General features: G+C 49.3%; 2 protein-coding genes across 2 annotated transcripts; one reads left to right on the forward strand and one right to left on the reverse strand.

The window, feature by feature from the left end:
* Positions 1 to 1,174: 1,174 nt before the first annotated feature.
* LOC124703437 (DNA-directed RNA polymerases I and III subunit rpac1-like) lies at positions 1,175 to 12,929 on the forward strand. The gene is made up of 9 exons (XM_047235651.1): positions 1,175 to 1,467; positions 2,251 to 2,436; positions 2,549 to 2,678; positions 2,767 to 2,844; positions 3,334 to 3,515; positions 10,519 to 10,614; positions 10,707 to 10,800; positions 12,326 to 12,535; positions 12,627 to 12,929. Exons 1-9 carry the CDS (start codon positions 1,366 to 1,368, stop codon positions 12,728 to 12,730), a joined length of 1,182 nt encoding a protein of 393 aa, XP_047091607.1. The 5' UTR covers positions 1,175 to 1,365; the 3' UTR covers positions 12,731 to 12,929.
* A 1,223-nt stretch (positions 12,930 to 14,152) lies between these two features.
* LOC124703436 (thymidine kinase-like) lies at positions 14,153 to 19,043 on the reverse strand. Its single transcript, XM_047235650.1, has 4 exons — positions 18,430 to 19,043; positions 17,787 to 17,931; positions 14,715 to 14,836; positions 14,153 to 14,574 (listed from the first exon to the last, which is right to left on the reverse strand). Exons 1-4 carry the CDS (start codon positions 18,738 to 18,740, stop codon positions 14,307 to 14,309), a joined length of 846 nt encoding a protein of 281 aa, XP_047091606.1. The 5' UTR covers positions 18,741 to 19,043; the 3' UTR covers positions 14,153 to 14,306.
* Between the last annotated feature and the right edge of the window lie 488 nt (positions 19,044 to 19,531).

The raw sequence follows: 19,531 nt of genomic DNA on the forward strand, positions 1-19,531 counted from the left end.
CATGACCCGCGTACCCATTTACCCATCTAAATTTGATAAGTGGGTGGATGTAATGTTTGAAAGTACTTAATTTTCCCCTAACAACGCCTTCACATTTCTTGGTTGAACCTCACGGTTTCTGATGTCACAATTGCTGGTAGGTTAGTAAGGATTAGACCCCCTATTTAGGATTGATTCATCTAATCTCATATTTTTTTATCAATTTGATAAGTTGTAAGCACATATATTTTTTCCCCGCGGTGTACCCATTTACCCTATCGGGTGACAGGTATGGGAATAACTTATACTGATTAACAAGTATGGATACCGATGACGGGTAAAATTGAAGCCGACGGGTATAGGTATGGAATGGCTCTACTGTAACCATATAGTGCGGGTGCCATCCGTACGCGTGACCCACATCCTCCAGCCGGAGTGCGATGGAAGTGGATTGTTTAGAGATAGTTGATCTCTGGGACTCGCACGGTGGTTCCCGTGCAGTGGTTGCGCCTATCCTACAAGAAATCGAAGGGCTGTTGTTTTCTTTTATTTCATTTAGAATTCAACATGTAATGAGTTCGTCCAACACTCTAGCTCACCTTTGTGCTAAGCATGCTTGCACACTGGAGGTTACGAGTTGCTGGATGGAACTACCCGTAGCTTTCCCGTGTCTAGTCTAAGAGCATATCCAACGGGCGTTGTATAAAAAACGACTAGTTTAGCGTGCGAGAGGCGTAAATTGATGCTCCAACAGATGATGCAACATGTGTTGTAAAGTGGAGCGCGCTGCAAAAGTGCTATCTCGTGCACTATACCGTGCAGGAAAGAGCGCGCGGTACAAATCACGCACAGAACCAACTATCCAGTTTTACAACTCCAAAATTTAGAGCTTCTGGTGGAGGTGAATATGGCCTCACGCGTAAAATATGGATGAAACGCGCTACAAAGTGGCTAAAATTTATCGTGACTGTTGGATATGCTCTAATGGCTTAATGGCTGACAGAGTGAGTGTGTCCGAAGTTGAATAAAGCCCTTAATGTTTCCATGTCAAAAAAAAAAAATATTCCCAACATTCGTACCCCACCTCCGTGAAAAGAAAAAAGAAAATCGCGCCCCACTCCCTGTTTTCTGATGGCTTCACAAAACTTTATGACATGTGGGCCAGCATATACATCAAAACCCTAGTCCGTCCTCACCATCCCCAAACCCCAGCCGCCGCCGCTGTCACCTCTCACCGTTTCGCCGCTAGCATCCAGTGACGGCGCTCCCTCTTCCCTCTTCTTCGATCTCCCATCTTCTTTGAACACAGCCGCCGCCTGCCTCCAGCCCAGGAGTGAACGAGAGGTCAGGCAAGGAAGCATACCGAAGAAGGACCCCGAATCCTCCATGGACATCGATGATGCGCCCGCGCAACCGCGAAACAAGCTTCCGGACCACCTTGAGCTCCAGCGCACCCGTGTTGTCTGCAAGGCCGATGCCCCCACTCATGTATATCCATCTATACGCCAGACCTTCCTTATGCTAAATTTTATACTTGTCTTACCAGTGATTTTCATACGCCGTTTAATTATGCATGTGTTCATTTTTCTGCGGTTAAATTATTTGTGCAACAAATTCCAGTCTTTCGCAGAAATCCTGTGCTCTTCAAATTTCTTATTTATCAGGAACCTAATATCCATCTATACGCCAGACCTTCCTTATGCTAAATTTTATACTCGTCTTACCAGTGATTTTCATACGCCGTTTAATTATGCATGTGTTCATTTTTCTGCGGTTAAATTATTTGTGCAACAAATTCCAGTCTTTCGCAGAAATCCTGTGCTCTTCAAATTTCTTATTTATCAGGAACCTAAATTCTAGTTGAAACATTAGCCATTCCATTTTATAGCATCTAATAATTGGCTAGTTAGTGTAATATAGAAGTGAAGGTGCTTTTGCTTTCCATCATCGTCTGATGTGCTATTTTGCTGCTGTTGAAGGCTTGAACATATATAGTCTTAAATATCTTTGCCTGTTATTTTTTTGCTCCTTACTATAGTAAAAAGATTGTTTAGTTGGAATTTGGTTGCTTGCCAAAATACCATTTTCAGTTTTTCAGTATTTGGCATACTGCTTTATAATTTTCCAAGTATGCTGGCAAAATGTTGCTACTTTAAATACAGTTTGGCATTTCAATTTTTAAGCAGAATTTTATGTTCATCAGTATTGGAGGGCGACGTACAATTAGATCATATTTTAATCTTGTATGCTTTGCCTTTTATGTTTCAAAAGACTGAAGGATTTCAATACTCGGGTGCTTTTGCTGCTATGGGAGTTGATAATAGTGTATCAGTGGAGAAGTTCTGCAGTGACTTCAAAATCAAGATTAATCGACTTACAGAGGATGATATGGAGTTTGATATGATTGGTGTTGATGCATCCATAGCTAATGCTTTCCGCAGAATCCTCATTGCAGAGGTATGCACGTTGCTGTCATCTCGGAAATTATTCTGCGTATTTCTAGCAAGTCATATATGTTTGGCTTCCAGTTCAATATCTAAGCGTTGGATATGTATATTTTGTAATATAGGTTCCTACAATGGCTATTGAGAAAGTCTTGATGGTTGACAACACCTCAGTTATAGCAGATGAGGTCCTTTCGCATCGACTAGGCCTTATTCCACTTGATGCAGATCCAAGGCTTTTTGACTATATCTCCAGTCAGTGACATCAATTTCTGCTGTTTCAGGTTCATAAACAGTGTTGCACTTTTACAGTAAGGGCCATCTTATGCTTTTCTTTTTGCAGATGATACGCCAAGTGAGAGGAATACTATTGTATACAAACTGCATGTTTCATGTGCAAAGGGTTCCCAACGTCTCACAGGTATATCTCATTCACCTCCAATCTGGGCACTGGTACAGTTTATTACTGTACTACTTTTTCCATTCAACATATCGTTCAACAAACTATTTCTTCCTCAATAATCAGCTCCAGCTTATTCTGCTGCATCGTTTTAGTTCATTGATTTTGATAAGAAATGTGTGCGTCCTTCCTTATTCTTATACTTGTAAATATATTGTTACAATGCCAACTAAATGAAAAGTGGATATTTGGTTCTTGGTACTGTACTTCTGCTTATTCAGCTCACTTGGAGAACATGCAGTATCTTATCTTGTAGATGTCTTATGTCAACCATCATCAAGAAGTTGCTTTGCTAAAGACCTATATCTTAAGTCAATGATAAATTAAATATTTCAGTTGTAGTTCTCTTGTTGTACTTCTTTATACTGTTTAGGATTATCCAGTTTTATTTATGGGATACGGTTGGGATTTTGTAGTATATCAAGTGATTACAACTTTCTTGACTTGCAGTGAAGTCTGGTCAATTGGAGTGGTTGCCAGAAGGTAGCCAGTTGACTATTGCATCTCCTGCGCAGCCTGGGGAAAAACCGAAGACCTATACATCCTTTGGTCAAAGCCAAAAGAAGATGTCTGAAAGGCCTCTCGGTGTGAAGTATGAAGATATAACGATTGCAAGGCTTGGACCAGGACAGGTAATTTTGTTGTTATGTTATAGTTCTATTGCCTTGTACAATTAGCTGATAGCTCTATGATGTCCTTCCTACAAAAAAATTCGATCGAAGTGTTCTGTTCAGTCCGCATGGTACAAGAAAGCCTTTAATGTAATCAATTCAGAGTTGTATGTATGCAGCTTTTTTTTTTCGAGAATACGCAAAGGACCTTTGCGTTTCATATCATTGAAAAGGTAGAAGTTATTTACATCCTCCTAGGAGGCAGAGTATGGTACAAACACATGAACATCAGTGTACATCCCAGGTTTGTGGCAGCACGACCCGTAGGCCCTGAGCCCCTGCCCTAGCCCAAGCCCTAAGCTCATCCTTGATGTTTTGCAGCAAGAGTTGCAGGGAAGGTTGAGCTCCGTCGAAGACGCAAGAGTTTCTGTGTTTCCAAATCATCCATGGGATCAGGAGAGTGGCGGATGCAAGCCCTTTGCGGAGGGGCGCTGGCGTGTCCTGTCTGGCGTGGTGCCACCAGTCTATGAGGCTGGGCTCGCCGTCAGGTGGTCTCGCCGTCATCCGCAGCCAGGCCGGGACCTCATGCCACGTCCGTCGGGTGAAGGGGCACTCCAGGCATCAGGTGGTGCATCGACTCCGTCGCCCGATCGCAGAGGAGGCAACGTTGGTGGTGAGGGAGGCCATGACGGGCTAGGCGCTCCGCAGTCCAACATCTGTCCATGCTTGCCAGCCAATGGAAGAATTTGACTTTGGGTGGTGCCCATGTCTTCCAAACCAATTTCCAGGAGCAGCAAGTCGTCGATCCGTGGAAGGTGGCTAGGTAGCATGAGTTGGCCGTGTAGATGCCGGAGTCCGTCCACTTCCAGACCAGCTGGTCAGGTTGGTCGTTGAGCGCGGTGTCTTGGATCATGCGCCAAAGCATGAGGTACTGTCCAATCTCATGGACTCCAAGCAGCCCCTGAATGTCTCGTGCCCAGGCATTGCCGAGAAGACCGTCTGCGACTGATCTGGTCTTGCGGCGTCTTTTGAGACACAATTGTATAGTTGCGGCATGAGCTCTTTGATGGCCCTGCCCCGGATCCACCTGTCCTCCCAAAAAAGTGCCCGTTGGCCATTACCGACACGCATGGTGGTCGAGGCGAAAAGAGCGCATGCTCGTCAGCGGAGAACCGCATGTCAAGGCCACTCCATGCCCGACCGTCGTCGGTGCGGGAGAGCCAAAGCCAACGCAGTCCGAGCGCGAGGCCGGCGCGCTCGATGTCCTGGACACCAAGGCCGCCGAGGGAGAGGGGGCGGCAGACACGCTTCCGGCTAACGTGGCGGTGTCCTCCGTTGGCGGCGGCGCGACCAGCCCGGAAGGAACCCACGTTTGATCTTCTCGACCATCCGAAGGGCTTTCTTTGGTGGGGCGAATGCAAGTAATTGGTGGATGGGGATGGCGCATAGGACAGATTTCACCATTGCCAGCCGCACGGGTTTGCTCATGAGGCCGGCTTTCCGAGTTGGAAGGCGCCGGCGATTTTGTCAATGACGGGCTGGAGCTGCGCTACGGTGGGCCTTCGTAGAGTTAGCGGGATGCCAAGGTAGGTGATCGGAAGGTCCACGACAGGGCAGCCAAGCTGTGTGAGCAGCGGCGTGGCCAGCTCTTGGCTGCAGCGAAGAAGACTTGCAGAGCTCTTGGAGAAGTTGACGTTGAGGCCGGAGGCGCGACCAAAGAGGTGTAGGATTTCCCGGACGGCGTCGAGGTTGCTGGCCGTGGGATGACAGAATAGGACGACGTCGTCGGCATATAGAGATATGGGCGGTATGTCCCTTCTTGGGTGAAGCCGTTGTAGGATGCCCAGCTGGACAGCGTGCTTGAAGAGCCGGCCTAACATATCGACGGCAAGGACGAAGAGCTGAGGCGACAAGGGGTCACCCTGCCGTAGCCCTCGGTGATGCCAGATGGGGGGGGCGGGCTCGCCGTTGAGGAGGATGCGCGTGCTCGCGGAAGACAGCAAAATCGACAGCCACTCGAGGAACCTATTCCCGAAGCCATAACATCGCAGGGCCTCGAAGAGGAAGGACCATGAGAGCGAGTCGAAAGCCTTTGCTAGATCGAGCTTGAGCAGGACACGCGGTTCTCCAAGCTGGTGCAGGAGCTTTGCTGACTGTCTTACTAACACGAAGTTGTCGTGGAGGCTCCGACCCATGATGAAGGCATTTTGGTTGTTGCTAACCAGGGTGTCAAGGCGTGGGGCCAATCTGAGCGACAAGACCTTGGCGAAGATTTTCGCGACTAGGTGGATGAGACTTATAGGCCTGTAGTCCGACAAGCGACTAGCGTCAGGACGCTTAGCAAGGAGGGTCAAGAGCGCCTGGTTGAGCTTGCTGAAACCCCGGCCTCGCTGATCGAAGAGCTGCTGAAAGACAGCGACAAAATCCTCCCTGACCGTGGGCCAACAGGCTCGGACGAACTCGGCAGTAAAGCCGTCCGGGCCGGGTGCTTTTCTGGCCGGCAGTCTTTTAATCGCGTTCCAGATTTCGTCCGTGCCAAAGGGCGCCTCAAGCTCCTGCAGATCATGTGCCTCGATAAGCTGGGAGAGATCCAGGGTGTGTTCTCTAGCGACTGCGGTGCCAAGGAGGGCGTCAAAGTGCTGGAACGCGGCCTCGGCCATGTCGGTGTGGTCGGTCAGGACTCGATCGTCCGTGGCGATGCTGAAGATCCTGTTTTTCTGCCTCCTATATGTGCACTGGCGGTGATAGAACGATGTGTTCGCGTCTCCGTCCTTTAGGTTGGCGATCCGAGCGCGTTGGCGGGCAATGGTGCGATCAAGGGAGGCTAGGCCGAGGTAGGAGAACTTGAGTTGCTTGCGCAGTTGGCTTTCATGGGCAGTCAGGTGTCTGCTCTCCTGCGCCTTGTCGAAGCGGGAGATGAGCTCGCGGGAAATCGCCATCTTGTCTCTGACGTTGCCCACCGTCCGTGCGCTCCAGCTCGAAAGCATGCGCGCTGTGGCCTGAAGCCGCATCATAGCCTCTGGAAAGGATCGGCATCCCAGGTGGAATTCCATGCCGTGGTGACCGTGTCATGGAAGCCGTCGAGCCTCATCCAATAGTCCTCGAAGTGGAAGCGACGGTGTGCCGCCGGCATCGGGCAGCAGTCGAGGAGTAGGGGGCTGTGATCCGAGATGACAGAGGCCAGGCAGCGGAGGTGGCACTCCCCATGGGCTTCCTCCCAGTCGACGGTGCAAAGGACACGGTCGAGGCGGACCAGAGTAGGCGGCGACTGTTCGTTGGACCAGGTATAACGGCGCCCGTTGAGGTATATCTCTTTGAGGAGCAGGTCGTTGATAAGCCTCCGGAACCTTCCCATCATGCGCCTGTCCAGGTTATCGTTGTTTTTGTCCGCGGCCTGGTAGATTAGGTTAAAATCGCCGCAAAGCATCCACGGGCCTTGACAATCAGCCCTTATGTCACGCAACTCCTGTAAGAATTGGATCTTGTCATCGGTGTGCTGTGGGCCATAGACCGCAGTGATCCACCATGGCGTGCTCGCACCCATAGACACCTTGGCCGTCAGCGCATTGGTGGTGAACAGTGGGTCAGTAATGGTAACGACCCTGCTCTTCCACGCAAGGAGAATGCCGCCACGGGTGCCAATCGCGGGGAGGTAAGTGTAGTCATCGAAATCAGGGCCTAGGGCCTCAAGGACAATGTGCGAGTAGATCAAAGCCATCTTAGTTTCTTGAAGGCATACAATAGATGGTCCAGCTAAGTCGATCAAGGATCGGACAGCGAGGCGCCTAGCACGAGCGTTTAAACCTCGGACATTCGAAATTACAATCTTTAGGCCGCAATCCATAAGGAAGAGATCGACGGCGGGGGTGGGCAAGACGAGGCGGGTCAGTTCTCGCATGCGATGTCGACGTTCGCGGCAACCGGCTCGGGAGTGGCCACGACAGGGATTTGTCTGTCGACCAGGGCAGCCATCGCGGTGAGGACAGCGAGGGAGATGGGCGCGGCGAAGACGCGATCATAGGCAGCCATCTCGGCGGCAGTGATGGCCTGGTCCACGCCGATGATTCCCAGGGTGCGGAGGATCTGGACGTGCGCCCTGCGCTCAGCGGTCGGTGGAGCCCCTGTGCTCGCACGCATGGCCGAGCGCCCGCGGCGCGGCGAGAAATTGAGCGGGAGCCGCCTCGATCTTTTCCCAGGCGTTGGCAGGGCGGCGTCGAGCTCCTTCGTGGCGGCCTTGAGGAAGTCTCCGAGGGTGCATGGCTGAGGCGCAGTTGGCCGCATCCGGCGGCGTAGCGTGATCGGCGGCGTCGCGAAACGTCCAGGCGCAGAGCGCAACGGCGTGCGATCGTCCACAGGAGGCGTGGGCTCCGTTGCATGCATGATGTTGGGCTCTGGCTGGGTGGACTGGGTCAGCTGCCTGTGTTGGGCCTCCATACATGGGTCGGGCTGGGCAGGCTCGCAAGGGGTTTGAAGGGCGCCTGGTGAGTGCTGCGCACGATCGTGTAGGTCGGCAGAAGGCTCCAAGACGTGTACAGACGGTGGAGCAGCACTTTGTCCCGACAGGAAATCATCCTCGTTGGCTGGTCCGGGTGACAGGGAGTCAGGGACTTCGCTTTGCAGAGTTGCAGGATCCCGATGGGAACAGCTGTTGGTCTTGTCAGGGTGGGGCTCGCCCGGGTCGTCGTGGGGTGCGGGAGGTGCCAAGCCATTCAAACAGACTGGTGACTCGGTCATAGGCGTGGGCACGTGATCCCCACTGTCTGGTACGGCGGAAGGCGTGGGCTCCGCAGCAGTGGGCTGGACCGTTGGCGTGGATGGTGGTGCGACGAGTGGTAGCGTGCCAGGTGGCAGCGGAGAACCTTCTCCATGCATCGGATCCGAGGCAGTCGCAGCGGTCGTTGCAGGGCTGGCAGCTGTGGGCTCCGGATGTGGCCGCTTTTGCCGCCAAAAGTAGTGCCCCCTTTGAGCTGGAGCACGAGGCCGGCCCTGACGTCGTGGGCCCCGTAGAAGCGGCCAAGGATCCATGTAGCGTTCGCCGGCGGCAGGAGACCGGCGTTGGCGCGGCGGCGGGGCAGGCCATCGCGCGTCAGACCAGCGGCCATCCATGGTGATCCCGTCTGCACGCCGTCGCGGACCGTCCATGACCCAGGCAGGAGCGTCGAGGGCCATGCCGTCAGCACGTCCGGCCGGAGCGTCGGTGCCTCCATCGGGACGGCGGCGCTTGCGACACCGACGGCGAGGGCCACGCCGAGCTGCATGGTCACCATAGGTAGCGTCGTTGCCGTTTCCGGCGCTGCCGTTACCACCGTCGACGGCGGCGGCAGGGGGAGCAGCTTGAGCAGCAGGCTCGGCGTGGACGATCTCGATGGACACGGGGTAGGTTAGGGTCCGGACGGTTGGTGCCTCGGAGGCACTGCGCGCAGGGATGAGCTCGACGACCTCGAGGATGGCGCGCGGGCGAATGGCGGCGACGTCGTTGGTGCGGGCGGTCAGCCGGAAGGTGGCCATGTCTGCCCTAGAACGCGTGTCAGGGTGGATGCGCTCGACCCAACATCCATGGGCGAGGAGGAACTCCACCGTGGAAACCTGCCAGGCCTGCGGAGGGATGCCGCGGAGCGCGAGCTCGACGCGGTGTTCCAACCTCGCACTGCCGGCGTGTGCAAGCTTGCACCACGGGCGGATGCTGAGCGAGAAATTCGCATCCCCGATGAAGTGGTCCCCGGAGAGACGATCTTTGAGCTCCTGTGAGGCGAAGATTATGAGGAAGTTCTCATGTTGATGGAGGTGGACGGTGAAGTCGCCTGGCTGCAGGTTGAAGCTTGCATGGAGGACCTGCGCCACCTGCTCGGCGGTGACCGTCGGCCTGGTCCCAGTGATGGAGGCCACCATCGCGCGCCGCAGGACCTGCTCCGCTTCGTCCATCTCCGTGCTACGGGATAGGATGACGCGCACTGGACTCGGGGAATCGACAGCGCGCGCCGTCGTCGTCATCACCGCGGCAGGGGCACGCACCGGACCCAGGGGATCAACAGTGCGCGCCATGGCCGTCTCAGCGGGCGCAGGGTGGCGCGGAGGGGGGGGAGGTGGCGCGGTCGCAGCAAGGGTGCGTGGAGGTGGTGGCGGCGGTGGTGGAGGCGGAGACGAGCGACGGCGTTGTGCAGGGGCCTCCTCCTGGAGCGCGCGGCGGGCTCGAGCGTGGTCGTACGCGCGCTGCTCCGGTGTGCAGTCCCTGCTGCCGTGACCAGAGAGCAGGCAGCGGCGGCACCGGACGTCGTTCTTGCAGTCGCGGACGGCGTGCCCAGGTTCGAGACACCTGAAGCAGAGGCCACCCTCCATCTCAGGGGATGGGCTGCGGCGGCGCTGCGGGCGCTCCCTTGCGCCTTGGGGACGGCGGCGTTGGTGGTGGCGACGACGGGGCTGCAGCCAGCCGTCTCCGTCGGGCCTGCGGTCGGCGCCGGTGTTGATGCGGTGGATCTCGGAACGGGGGCCGACACGCGTAGCGGCCGGCGCGCGACGGGGAACGACCTCCGGCGCGGCCAGGAGCGGCGGCGACGGCGGTGGCGGCGCCGGCGCGGCTTGGGGCGGCGAGCGAGCCACATCGCTGTAGCTGCGCGAGCTGCCGCCCATGGAGCCGTCGTCGGAGGAGAGCCACCGATCTTGGCGGCGAGGGCCGCGGCTGTCGCAGCTGCCGCCGGACGACATGGCGGCGGGGGAGGTTGGGAGAGGAGGTCGGGGAGGCTCAAGGGGCGGGCTTACCGGCGGGAGGTCGACGGCGGCGGGGCTAGAGGTGGGAGGAGCGGGCTAGCGGGAGAGCTGGTGCGGGAGCCATCCGTCCGCTCACCAGTTCTTTCTCCTTCATGTATGCAGCTTTGCCTAAATTTATATGAAGAACCTCCTTGTGTGATTTAGATAATCAAGCCTAGGTTCATGGGCATCAGTGTATACCTAAAGAAATTTTTGCAAAGATATGCTCTTCTAGCCGGTGTATTAATGTTAACCAGAATGTGTTTTTTCCCCCATTTAGGCTATTGAGCTTGAGGCACATGCTGTTAAGGGAGTGGGGAAAGTTCATGCGAAGTGGTCTCCAGTTGCTACAGCCTGGTACAGGATGCTCCCTGAGGTAGAATTCTTGTTATTGCATTTCCGATAATTAAATGGCGAGTAACACACATTGTTTCTGTTTCAATTGTTCATTGTTATGTTATCATATAGGTTGTTCTTCTCAAAGAATTTACAGATGGCGATGCTGAGCAGCTAGTGAAAAAATGCCCAGTTAATGTTTTTGACATTGAAGAACTAGGAAATGGTAACTTGTCTTCCACTTCCTATTTTGAGAGTCTGAGAAGTTTCAGTTAGCTGTTGGTGTACTTGTTTTTAGTTTTTGACTTATATTTTGGTAGCAAAGGGAGTGGTTTGCCAATCGTAGTAACACTAACTCTACTAGGCCATCTCTTGCTCTTAATACATTATTTGGTGATGTTTCCCTGTAATTTTAGAAATAAGAATCCTGCCAGCTTCATTTCAATTAAAAACAAAACATGCAACCAACGACAGTTCCTCACTATGAGCTGTTTTATATACCACCACTGCTCTGAAAAGGGCACAACCTCTCAAGACTATTAGATCACATTACAACCTTGACAGCAACAAAGGAAGCTACTCAAGCATTCTGTTTTACTGTAAGGAATGCATAATAGTCATCACAGCATTTAGGGTCTCTTAGCTCTTCCATAGTTGTCACATCTCCCTTGAGCATCTTCTTTCCCTGAGCACCAGCAAAATGTCTGCAACCCCATTGTTTTTTCTCTACAATTCCTATAACTTGTAAGATGTAGGCTTACGCGACAGTCTTCTGGCACTTGGCCCTGTCCTCTGTCATGATACCTACATCCGGAAGCAGAACTATGGTAATAGGAAATCATTTCTTAGGTTTCATGAGAAATCATATTGATATTTGTAAGTCTAGATCCAAGCAGAGACCAGCAATTAACTCAAAAGTTCATACCACTATCTCTCTTATCCAATTCAGAAGTCCTGTTCCACCAAAATTTCGGAGTTGCACGGTCTAAAAATTAGGTGAATTGTACTTTGAGAAATACATAAAATGAAGGAAAGCTTCTTAAGTGTAGGCAATGAACACATAAGTACTACAATGACAGAGTAGCAATTGTGTTGACACCAAATTCTCATGGACCTTTGTCCAAAACGAGTAGATTTGTGGTGGATAATGGTCCAAAAAGAGTTGGGTAGGGCACTCACCCTCTTCAGCCTGACAACAGGGCTTGTCCTTGAGTTGTTTTGAGGCTCCGATGCTTTATGGAACTTCTGTTTATTAATTGCTGGACTAACACGGTTACACACTAATCTTTATATCAGACAACTAACTTGATTCACAAGTTGGATCTCAGTTCATACTTGACTTATCAAGATAGTTATGACCTATGATCTATGTACCTACCAGATTTCCTTGTCCGTGTATGCCAGACTCGCCTATCCTGCTGCAACTACTACAAGTCTTCTTAAGCGATACTCGCTGTTTCCATGTAGTTAGGAAACTAACTCATCTCTATCATATGCGGACATGCTTTTTGGCCGCAGGTCTCAGGCCCATACCATAACACACATAAAGAGGTTATATATACTCTGCATCTATCAAACAAGAAGAGTGGAAATCCCTATTTTAAAATCTTTTCTAACTTACCAAATAACCCCAGCATTCATTTTCATACAAGTCAATGCGGGAGTTCGCTAAGAGTTCTTATGTTGTGTCTTTACTCTTTTCCAAGATATGTTCTTGCCTGCAGCTTGTGTTAACCCATTTCCATGTATAGGTAAGAAGAGAGCAGTTGTTGCAAAGCCAAGAGCCTGCACCCTTTGTAGGGAATGCATTAAAGTCGCTGCTGATAAAGTAAAAGTGACCAAAGCCAAAGTAGATGGTAAAGACAAAGCAGATGGCAAAGTAGATGAAGGGAAAGCAGAAGTGGACGATGTTGAGGTAGAACCTCAAATAGAGCTACGTCGTGTTAGAGACCACTTCATTTGTAAGTAACGCATGACCTGGTTATAATGTTTCCTATTCGTATAGCTTGTTGCTAATCACCATGCTTTTTTTAATTGCTTCTCTTGGTTCAGTTACAATTGAGTCCACGGGAGCTCTTCCCCCAGAAGTGCTCTTCAAAGAAGCGGTGAAGATCCTCGAGGAGAAGTGTGAGCGAGTGATATCTGAGCTTTCCTGATTCTGATACAAAGTTTTGAGTACTCCATTCTGCTGTGCGCGGACGCTTTATCTTGGATTATGGTTATTGTATAACTCTGGAGCCACATTCAGCAATCATCTAACTAGAATAGAAGTAAAATAGCAAGTTAATTAGTGAGCTGGAATATGTATGGTGGCGTTTGGATGGGGGTATGGAAACTTTTTTGTGCACTAAATCATAGATTAATGATTTGAATCCCTATAATCTCTATCCAAACAGGTATGCACGGAAACAATACTATGTCCTTTTTTCCCCTAGAATGCACCTTTGAAGGTGTATCATATTTTTCATAAAGAAAGGCCAAGATGGCCGGTAAATACAAAGTAGGCTACCTGATGAATCATATGACCAGCTCACGAGTGAACGACCAACAAAGAGAATTCTCCTTGCACTGTCATTAAGGCATGAAGGGTCAGGAGGCGATGCACCATGCTCTCAAAGCATGTCACAACTGAAGGAGGAATCTTTGGAAGACCGGTTCAGCTTCTATGATGGCACAATCATCACAATTGAAGAGCTGTGACCACCACCCCCAACCCCCTCTGCCGCTCCCACCACCGGAAAAGGTTGGACCGCCCACCGAAACCTCTCCCCGAATGTCGCCAAGCTCGCCGGTCGTAGATCTGGCCCCCGGAACCGTCCTCCAACAATTTTGGGCCGACGATTTGCTTGCGATGAATTCGGACGACGAGGAGATGGCCACCATTTTGTTTGAAGAAGAGGCTAAGGTTGATGCCGCTGCCGACGTCGACAACAAGCATATGGAAATCCTGGGCGCAAGAGCAAGTCGAGGCAAAGGCTGAAGGGATATTGCATGCTCTACGCTGACTACTTTGCCGATGACCTAATCCACGGCAATGTGGTCTTTTGGCGCCATTTCACGATGAACCGGAAGCTGTTGATGAAGATTGCTCTGGCAATTAGCCAGTACGATGACTTGCAAGCAAGATTGTGTTGGCACGATTAGGTTTTCCATGATCCAAAAGTACCGCCTGCGTTAGCTGCCTTCCTCGGGGGGCCTAGTTTTGTGTGTTTTAAACCTTGATTGACCCTGAACCATGGCACCAAATGGGTCCTCTTGCAGTTGGTGGTGGCAGTGCTGCATGCGTTATCTGCCACCCGCAAGGGGCCTAGTTTTTTTTTTGTGTTTTAAACCTTGTTTTATTATGTAAACTATAATTTTAGTTTATTTGCATGCGTGTTCGTCAGCAAGAACCCATTTATTCTAATTAAATCAGTCGGATGGCCTGTTTGGGAGGCCGTTTGGGAGGCGTGGCTAGGAAATCCACCGGCCCCATAATTTTACCAGAGATCTAGGGGGTTAATCTCGAACTCAATCTAGAAAATCAATCTCGAACTCAATCCAGACTGCCAACAATTCAAAGTAAAACGTATCATCAATATTCCAACTAGTAAATATATTTACTATCTGCTCAAATTGTTATTTGCCTAATTTCAGCCATGATAATATGACATTGCTTCTTGTGACAATTAGGCTGCCATGGTGCCACAGGGATTAATATCTTGTAGACAGGTTGGAAGGACATTCAACACGTTATTGGCTGCTTACTACACAGCGTGGGTCACTGGATCTCTCAATATCCATAACAATCCTTGTGGCTTCAATAACAATCTGCCCGTCAGAATAATGCTGCCTACACACAGGCATATAAACATCAGCTCCTCCAATGAGTTCAGTCTTGGTTTCCTGCGTCTTCCTCAATGTGAAGAATGCCCGGCGACCACACAACTCACAGCGTGCTGTTAGCTTGGTGACCGAGTCAGCAAGGGGGATGATGTCCAGCACTGAGCCAAACTTGTTCCTGCCATCACCAAACATCCGAAATTTGGATTATTTGGATAGCCCTATTTACCACAGATCTAGGGGATCCTTCACAATTCTGTAAATCTGACTAGTACTCACAGTAACAAATTGATTCAAGATAAATCATTCAGTAAGTACCTTTTGTAATCACCATCTAGACCTGCAACTACAACAATTTTTCCATCACGATCAGCAGCTTTGCAGCAGAAATCATGAAGATCATCAAAGAACTGGGCTTCATCAATACCTATGACATCTACCTGCAGCACCAAATTTTAGTGAAATCCTTGCAGACAACCAAAAGACTCACAAAAGGATAAAGGGGGTATTTTTTAAAAGGTTGACAAAGAACGGGTAAGGTAGTCAACCGAATCACTAACAATTTACTAAACCAGGCAAATAGTTGAACACTAAGCATGACAATCAAATGGACCTGTTACATATGACAAAACTACTTCCTTCTGTTTGCAAGCTCAACAGTTGTCATCGCGTGAAGCTTTGAGCCAAACTATTCCTCAAGAACCAAAATAGCGACAGGAACACTCCAGCTATTTCAGTCCAAGAACCAAAAATACTGCTTTCATTTTTACATTGCAGTCTTGTAGGTACATCTTTAGCCGTATTTTTAAAATTTATGTTAAAGACAGGCTAATAAATTATATTCCTCCGTCCCAAAATGCAAGGCACCCTTAAATTTCGCAGGTCAAACACTTGTAACTTTGACTATGATTTGTACTTACAATCTATCCACAAAAATTGTATAAATATATACGAAATGAAAGAGATTTGCAAGACAAATGCAATGATATCATTTATACATTCTGAAATCATAAATTTTGTATATATTATGGTCAAAGTTGTGTATCAAAGACCATGCGGAAAAAAGCATGCCATATATTTTCGGACAGAGGGAGTAATACCATAGGAATACTTTTACAGCAGATTTATTGGATTCATTTGCATGTGGCCAAATCCTTTTTATCCGGCATTAATTTGGAACCACGTGCACCTAAAGCGCCCTTTACTAAAATCAATGTAGTTGTATGCAAACCTAGAGCAATAGCATGATGAACCACGAAATCCCCAGGTCCTATTGTTATGAAAAGCGAATTACTATTCTCAATCTAGATAGGTTTATTGTGTACATCCATTGTCAAAGTTGGGATAAGTCTACTGCGCAGATAGCACAGCTACATATATTTGCATACAAAGCAGAACAAGTACCAAACTACCAGATGACTAGGATGGCAGGGCTTAAAGGAGATTAGATACCAGGATAGGGACAAATGATATAGAAGAGTCAATAATTTTGATGAGATAAAGAACCTCTATAAACTGCCTTCTGCGCATTACTATGGATCTAGACACAGGGAATGTATCAAATTATTCCACTTTCCATTTTCAGGACAGACATCCACCACAAATTTAAAGGTTTTTTTTTTACCAAAACTGCTAAAAAATGATTGAACCTGTACAGACACCCAAACTGATGGAGAGGACCACACGCCAGGAGTGATCGCAAACATCATGCTCCCCTGCATGGAGCAGCCTGAGCAGGAAGTCGCAAGTGATGCCATCGTTGGCCATCGCATTCGGTGGCAGGAGCGGGGCAAGAGGGACTCCAGGACTTCAGGGGGCAGCAGGAGGCTGGCTAGGCTACGTCCAGGAGCAACTTGGCAGCACAGTGGGACAACACGCTCACAAGCAGGTCTGGCAAGGGATTGGACTTCCAGTGGACTGTGCATGCTTGGCGCCGTTGTCCACCGCGCAAACGTTGATTCCTTACGTGGGGAAGGTATACTGGTCGAGGCAGAGCTAACAGACAAGGTGTACAGGCTCGGCATGGTCTAAGGCAACAGGGGGAGCGTCAATTCCAGTGGCAGCACACTCTAGAGGAGCTAATTCTTTGGAGAAACGTGCTACTTGACAACAACGTTGCAATAAGGAGGGGATTAGGTGTAGCAGGGGTGCTGAATTTGCCATGAATGAAGGGCTGCCATATTCTTCCAAAGGTAGAAGACAACGGGTTTGTTATGTCCGTGACCTTCATGGTCACGGTCTCGAACAGCTCGTTCCTGCGCTAAAACAATGCCGCTCTCCCATGTAAATCTTTGAGTTGCTTGACCCAAAGCTCCAGGCCATGAATCAAGGCGGACCTGCACAGGGGAATTGAGCAAACAGTGCAACCTTCACGATTCAGCCCGCGCAGTAGTGGCAGAAACACAGAGGTCGGGATCATCTGGCTGGCTGTGGTTCCTATGGCAGGCCATCTAGATATGCCGTCAGATCTATATGCTGCCAAATCACTCCATATGTGCTGCCCAATCAATCCTGATGTGTGGTCCCAGTATGTCAGAAACAGTGTCAATCCACGATCAATGGTTGTTTAGTGTATTTGGTAAAAGCCTTCAAATTTTGTGGTGGATTTCTGTCCCAAAAATAAAAAGCGGTTCCAAACAGTAAATTTGCCCACAAAAGTGGTGGTTTTATGCTATTAACTCCATGTGGAATATAGGGATAGAACCAGACACTAGCTTAACAAAGTCAAAGCTGGATAATTTAGCTATGCCCAGTCACGGCGTCCAGCAAGATATTCCCGTAGATCTCATAACAGCTATCCTGATAACAATTTCTATCTTTACATTTCAAAATGGTAGCATTTTGACTAAACATCCATATCTCTGTGAAGGGCAAGTGTAATGATAAACTTAAAGACACGTCTATTTTTATGCATTCCTGCAGACACTAATGGTGGCAGCCCAGATATATGTTTCAATTCTACCTTGTTAAGAAAGCTAGATGCCACATAATGCATGAATTGTCAATTCAACAGGATATTCACATAAGCGCAGAGATCTTGGTGACGGGTTAATGAGGTGATAAAGATTTGTTATGCCATTTATGTTTCTATTTTTTACATTCACGTGAAGCAACCTGCAGGCGTGGTAAAAATCCAGATAATTCTTCTCTCTTGTACCTTGTGGAGAAGGTTGTGCCCAAGATATTAGAATTTTGGTGTACATTCAAAGAGAATCTGGAGCACAACACATATATGGAGAAAAAATAAACGTGCCAGAACTATTACACTATCAAAAAACAGCAGTGATGTTTGAAGCAACCATTCTGACCATTAGAAAGTATATGCACCGGAGTGGCAGTTTACAGCTTCTAACATGATTAAGTAAATTTAAGGGAAATGTTTCAGCAAACCTTATTGTAAGCCTCTGTCCCTAATTTATCTTGGAAAGATGAAAGCTTGGGTAGAGCCCAGCATGGCATCTTTGTGCCATCATGTGTTACAACAGAGTCCAATCCATACCGATTGTCTTTGTCAGACTTTACAAGTGCCACAGTCCTGCATATGGAGGGGCAGAAGTGTTAAAGTATAACTTTTTAAAAATAAGCATATAAGATGATCAATTCTCACACATACTTTACACGTTTATTAGTGCACCAACACATAGAATGTCATCACACAGCGAAAGGGGTTGCTATCACTTACTAGAACACATCTATGTCAGCCAAACAAATAATCAAGTTAATATGTGGAGTAATTTCCATTTCAATTATTTGGTAGTAAGTTGTATACTCACATTTCCAACACTTGCAACAAAAGTGTGAAATTCGGGAGACAGAAATAACAGATGATCTGTCCCAAAAAAAAACATTGTTTCTAACAGAAAATCTCTCCAGTACCTACCTTCTTCTTGCTGACAAACAGAACATATCACTGAACAATTCAGAACAAAAGAAACCTTGACAGAAACAGAGCTCACTGGCAAGTGGGCCCATCCTGTCAGAAAATGATAAAGCAGTAAAGAACAAACTGGCACGGCATCGACGGGGTCCGTACCTGCCGGCGCCGGCTTCGGCCTGGACGCGGCGGAGCAGCGCCGTGGTCTTGCCGGCGAACATAGGGCCCACGATGACGTGAATCTCGCCAGACTGCGCTGCGCGGACGTCCATCACGGACCCACCGCCGCCTACTCGAGGCTTGGCTCCCGCCGTAGTGGACAACCTCGCCGGGCCGAGCTTGGAGCAGGAAAGATCTGGCCGGAAAGGGAGCGAGGAGAGGGGCGTCCGGAGAGCGGAAGCGCTGGAGCGGAGGAAGGTGGGTGAGGAGGCGCAGAGGAGGAGAGACCTCATGGCGGAAATGGAGCGCATAGGGGAGCAATTTGTAGAGCTGATTGGATGGAGGGGACAAGATTTGGAAGAAAAAAATTAATTGTGGAGAAGAAAAATGGGTAGGTAGGATGAAACTTCAAAATTGGAGCGGTTCAAAGCAGACGTAGGCTGCGCATGGTGGACTTGATCCGGGGTTTGAAAATTCTGAGGAGGGAATCGCAGGGCAGAAGTGGAGGGAAAGGGGAATTTTCGGGGTGGTTTTGCTAGGGTTTTGGAGGGAAGAGAGCAAGAGGTGGCGGCGGCTTGGCGGGGAAGACAGAACAACACGTGGAGGGTGGGATCGAGTCCTTCTTTCTTTTCCCCGTTTTCTCGGATGCTATTTATTTCTCACTTTTCTTCTCGAGAAAACTTTTCCATTTTAAATCATTTCCACCATCCCGAGAACTACTACATGTCTGACTCCCGTGTTCTACCGCAAGGAGATTTTTGGACAAAAAAAAAGTCCTTGAGTGCATCCCTACCGGCATCTCCAAAAGGCCTCCGGCGATGGAATCCGACAAGCGTTTAGGATACCCATAGAAAATGGGCTGCATAAACCGGAGCTCATGAATAAAGTTTGCAAAAGAAAGTAACAAAATGTAAATGAAGCGGGTGAATTTTATTCAGACTGTTAAGACTTTTACAAGGTTTTAACGAAATTTAACTAAAACTAAACCCTAGTCGTGGTGGTCGAAGGCACACCAGTCGAAGTTCTCGGCGTCGTTGACCCTCCCATCGCCTCCATCGTCGGCGTTGTCGAAGTTATCATCCCGGAAGGAGGACGAGAAGCC

The sequence above is a fragment of the Lolium rigidum genome, chromosome 3 (assembly GCF_022539505.1).
Source record: "Lolium rigidum isolate FL_2022 chromosome 3, APGP_CSIRO_Lrig_0.1, whole genome shotgun sequence".
Taxonomy (NCBI): Eukaryota; Viridiplantae; Streptophyta; class Magnoliopsida; order Poales; family Poaceae; genus Lolium; species Lolium rigidum.

What these genes read in the sequence shown, in the direction of transcription:
- LOC124703437 (XM_047235651.1), top strand. Translation starts at nt 1,366, where the DNA reads ATGGACATCGATGATGCGCCCGCGCAACCGCGAAACAAGCTTCCGGAC. An exon ending in AGGCCGATGCCCCCACTCAT is followed by an intron (nt 1,468 to 2,250) that starts GTATATCCATCT and finishes ATGTTTCAAAAG; the next exon opens with ACTGAAGGATTTCAATACTC. An exon ending in GCAGAATCCTCATTGCAGAG is followed by an intron (nt 2,437 to 2,548) that starts GTATGCACGTTG and finishes TTTGTAATATAG; the next exon opens with GTTCCTACAATGGCTATTGA.
- LOC124703436 (XM_047235650.1), bottom strand. Translation starts at nt 18,740, where the DNA reads ATGCGCTCCATTTCCGCCATGAGGTCTCTCCTCCTCTGCGCCTCCTCA. An exon ending in GCCGAAGCCGGCGCCGGCAG is followed by an intron (nt 17,932 to 18,429) that starts GTACGGACCCCG and finishes CTCCATATGCAG; the next exon opens with GACTGTGGCACTTGTAAAGT. An exon ending in GGACAGAGGCTTACAATAAG is followed by an intron (nt 14,837 to 17,786) that starts GTTTGCTGAAAC and finishes TTGGTGCTGCAG; the next exon opens with GTAGATGTCATAGGTATTGA.